The sequence below is a fragment of the Daktulosphaira vitifoliae genome, unplaced genomic scaffold (genome assembly GCF_025091365.1).
Source record: "Daktulosphaira vitifoliae isolate Bord-2020 unplaced genomic scaffold, ASM2509136v1 Scaffold_3, whole genome shotgun sequence".
Taxonomy (NCBI): Eukaryota; Metazoa; Arthropoda; class Insecta; order Hemiptera; family Phylloxeridae; genus Daktulosphaira; species Daktulosphaira vitifoliae.
Window position 1 is genome coordinate 4,377,977 of NW_026099574.1, and position 5,000 is coordinate 4,382,976.

At 25.8% G+C, this 5,000-nt stretch overlaps 1 protein-coding gene across 1 annotated transcript in view; it reads right to left on the reverse strand.

Moving 5' to 3' along the window:
- Nucleotides 1–2,946: 2,946 nt before the first annotated feature.
- The window catches only part of LOC126902723 (uncharacterized protein C05D11.1-like), a 17,598-nt gene continuing 15,544 nt past the window's right edge, over nt 2,947–5,000 (reverse strand). The window contains exons 16-18 of the mRNA XM_050680294.1: nt 3,673–3,833; nt 3,463–3,615; nt 2,947–3,175 (exon numbers count right to left, since the gene is read on the reverse strand). Of these exons, the coding sequence (XP_050536251.1) occupies nt 3,118–3,175; nt 3,463–3,615; nt 3,673–3,833 (372 nt within the window). The 3' untranslated portion in view covers nt 2,947–3,117. The remainder of the gene's footprint in view (nt 3,176–3,462; nt 3,616–3,672; nt 3,834–5,000) is intronic.

The window sequence follows — 5,000 nt, forward strand, 5'->3', positions numbered from 1 at the left end:
CTAAGTCTATTTTCTGTCATCTTATCCACGATTGACGCAACACCTATACTTCCTCTTATATGCTCGTTCCTTATCCTATCTTCTCTAGTCACTCCACTCATCCAACTAAGCATTCTCATCTCTGCTACACTTATTCTCTGCTCTACTTTCTTATCAACCGCCCAACACTATGAACCATACATCATAGCTGGCCTCACAATTTCATACTAAATTTAAAAACTATAATTAGTATTTATTCATATATTATATTTTAAAATCAAAGAACTACTAATCAGGATATAATTAAAGAAATAAGAGTTCATGTTGCTTTTAAAATATTTCACCAATTTCTCTAAAGGAAACACTATCTACAGATTTGCATCGAAGCGTTTCTTATGATAGTGATTTTAATCACTGTCAGATATCATCTATACTTGTCCCATCTATGCCTCGACCCCACTGTGCTACCGTTTTTTTTTTTTACTAAAAACTGTCATAACTTTTTCAAAAATAAACATATGAATATAATTTTTTTTTTTATAGATGCTTGATGTCTTTACCTATCATTTGATATATTTTTTTTGTAAATTTGACCTTTTTTCTGCCCACAGGGGGGACAACTTTAAAATGAAAATGTTCCGGAAGGTCTGACACTTTTATATATATCTTAAATTAAAGCTAATGTAATATACATTAATTTGAAAAAAACAAATATGACCTCTGGACTTGTCTTCACGGCGAAAATGGCTACCGAATGCTATTTTCGTGTGAAAATTCTCTATTTTATTATTTATATTATATTTAACTTTATAATGCTATAACTTATTGAAAAGTTTATGGATCCACACAATTTTTTTATGAGAAATAATATTTTTTAATAAACCCTTTTTCATTCGACATACTTTATCTTAATCAGGGTATTAATAAGGAACCAGCAGATCAAGTAGCTTTTGGAATAAAACACCAATTTTTTTAAAATTAAACACTATCTAAAGATTTGCATCGAAGCGTTTATTTTTGATAGTGATTTTAATCACTGTCAGATATCATTATACTTGATCCAACTATNTCTTATGATAGTGATTTTAATCACTGTCAGATTAAATCTATACTGGACCCAACTATGCAACGTCCCCACTATGCCGCGACACCCCTGTGCTGGGTTATTTTTTACTTAAAACTGCCATAACATTTTTAAAAAGACCAAATCAATATAATTTTTGTTATATAGATACGTTAGTTACTTACCTATTATTTTGTATATTTTTTTTATAAATCGGACCCTTTACCTGCCCACAGGGGGGATTCAAAGTAACAACTTTTTCAACTTAACTTAAGTCTTCCGGAAATACTGACATTTTAATATATATCTTAATTAAATCAAATATATATTTGTTATATTAATTAAAATGATAAAAAAAATAAATAAAAATAAAGTCCGAAATGTTTATTTTCCATAATAAAGTATATTGCATAGGCAATAATTTAAGCTATATATAATAGTGTCAGTATTTCTGAACACTTAAAAAAGTTAATTTTTTGTGAAAAAGTTGTCATTTTTAATCCCTCCTCTGGGCAGGTAAAGGGTTAAATTTATAAAAAAAAATATATCAAATGATGGGTAAAGACATTAAGCATCTATAAAAAAAAATTATATTGATTTGGTTATTTTTAAAAATATTATGGCAGTTTTATGTAAAAAAAATTGAAAAAATGTCGAAAATTATCGATTTTTAAATTTGTAATTTTTTGGAAGTACCCCATTTACAATGAACGAGGGAAATTTGTTCATATTTTGAAGGTAATGTCCTCGACTAGATACTATTTTTGATCTTTTGACGAAAGAAATCGGTTCGGTGAGAGCTGAGAAAAAGTAAGACACAGAAAAAAAAAATATTAACACATGATAGTTAAATTAATACCTTCTCAGTTTCGCATCGAAGTTAATAACAAACAATTTATGTTTTTTAAGTTTTGCATCAAGACCTTCAATTTATATATACGTTTGCCATAAAAGTAATAACTACTTTATAATTTTTTATACATTCTCCGAAAAAATGTTAGTACTAAATATCAATTTCATACTATATTTAATTGCTATAATAAATACTGATTCATATATTATACTTATAAGACTTGTAATCAGGATATAAATAAGGAAATAGTAGATAATGTTACTTTTGGAATAATCCAGCAATTTTTAAAAATTAAACACTATCTTCAGATCGAAGCGTTTTTTATGATGGTGATTTTAATCAGTCAGATTTCATTATACTTGTTCCAACTATGCCACGTCACCACAGTGTTGCAACCTCACTGTCTGGTTTTTTTTTTTTTAATTTATTATTTTATGTTTGAATTATTTATTTTATTATTTATGTCTGTATTATCAATTTATATATGATTGCTAATATGTAATATGCGATATTAATAAAAAAATACACCTTATTAATACTATAAATAATACTTTTTAATAATAAAATTATAGAACCAACAGAGTTATTAAAAATTATTTTTTATCAATATTGTAAATATTGTAAAATGTCATTTGTAATATTGATACTATATCAAAAATTTTGAAACTTATATTTATATATATTAACATAATGAAACAAAAACTAGACTATATTATAACATATAATAACATCCTAGAATATAGTATATTATTAGATAAAATGACTAACATAAACAAATACAACATAAGAACTACAAATAATTATCTATTAGTCATTCTTGAACAGAATACTTTTCTTAATACTCTGGGAATACTTTTTCAAATCAATATCTAACATTGAAAAAAATATAAATGCAATTTATATAATCTTTAATATTTAGGATTTTTAATTATGAATATTTAATCTAAATACCAAAATTTTAATGTAAAAATTAATTTTTCAAGTACTTTGCTTTTTTTTATTTTATAATATATTTAGTAACACTTAGCAAGAAAGTAATTTTATTTTGCAAAATGTGAGTATTTTAAATTTTTGAACGTCTGATTTGATTATTTTTAGCCCAGTAAAATATTTTCTTTAATAAAATTTATTTTATTTAATAAAATAATTGTTATATTTGATAGAATAATTAAAAAAAGTATTCCTAGAGGTATTTGAAAAAGTTTACTAGCTATGTATGCGGTTAGTTATTTACAAAACTTTCGTCTAAAGACTTGAACACATTCATTTTAATACCAATTCTGAAAATTTAAATAATATTTTAATTAGAAAATAGTTATTTATAATAATATGGTGAAGTGGGATAATTGTAAACGAATGGTGTAATTGTAATTGCATTTTTAGGTAAATGCAGTTAAATAAAGTTTTATTTCGAATTTAATTTAATATGATATTAACACAAAAGAATATAATAATTTTCAATCTAAAATAAAATCTGCTAAATATTATAAGAGAAAAAATTAGTTAACAATCATTCCATTTGTTAACATTTACAAAACTTCACTCTTATTTTCATTTAAAATATTACTTTTCAAATTCATTAGCTATTTCTTCAACTTTCGTAGGAGCACATACCATTGCAGTTATGGAATATTGTGGATCAAATAATGGCAACACATACTTTCTACCAATTTCAGGAAGATCATCAAGTTTTACTAATGATATTTTTTTAATTAAATCCCTGAAGAAAATACAATTATATTTTTTTAATATTTTATTATAATAAGTAAAATATTACTGGTTATAAGTTTGTTTTAAATTTTGAAAGTAAAACAAAATTGATTGCATAGTTGATGCAATAATTGTTTCCTCTTTTTCAACTATACTAAATATAACAGAAGTTTTTGCTGATTCGAAAAGAGTTGTATCCCAAGAAAATTCACTGGATAAATGTTCATTCTAAAATTATAGAAAAACTTAATAAAACAAAATTTTTTATATAAAAATAATAATGTATGAATAAAAAAATTTTATAAAATTAATTTTTATGGTTCGAAATTACAAAGAGCACATATTATTTTAATGAATTTTTCATAGTGAAGAACAAAGCCGCAGAGAAATTGAAAATAATTCTACNATGTACACATTTTAACTGTATATATTACGAGACATAGAAAAAAATATAATCTGTTATATGTGTATAACATTATTATATTTATTTATTGATAAAATAAATGTTTAAATTAATAAAATTTTATCATTAATAGTTATTTATTCACACAGTGCGAAGACAGGATAAGAGGAGTCAATACGTTAGGTCATAATGTGGTTAAATTAGAACAAACATATATTGACACTTTAAATAGAATAAATACGGTTTATAATCAAGAAAAATTAAATAGTCATATAAAAATATACCATATAGTTTGTCAACATTTTTTAGAAATTCTCGTGATACACATCCTTTAGCATATGTTAGATATTTAAACAAGTATTTTGAAAGAAAGAATATTAAACCTGAGGATAAATTACTATTAGTTGAATATAGTTTAAATGGGAATGCTGATAGTTGGAATTCTATGAATAATTATTTATGTAATGTATATGACAATTTTAAACATCCATTTACTGAGGAGTACTGGTAGCGTGGTACACAGTTAAGTTTATGGAGTCAATTCTTTAGTAGAGAAAGAGTAAAAAATATACCATCTTATAGGGAGTATTTTGTACAGTGGATGCAAAAAGTCAAATATTTTGATTTGCCGAAATTAACAGCGCAATTATTACTATGGCGCGTCACTTCCCTGGCTATATACAGGCTATGCTAATGAATATGCCGTCAAAGACTTTTCTAGGAGTTACTACGCTGTTAGGTGGGGAGGATACGAATAAAAAAAGTATGTATCAGGTCAGTCAAAGAAACAAACGGATAGTCAGGGAGAAGTAGAGGAGGAACAAACGAATAAACGCCGTAATTTCAAAAATAAGTGTACAAGTAGGGTAATTTAGGGGATTCTAGAACCCCCCCGCCTCACCCCTTCACATACCCACCTGTATAGGCGTGGTCGGGGGGGAGGGGCGTGTCACGCAGTGGGCGTGGTTTCTCAATGGTGGGGGTAATGTCAA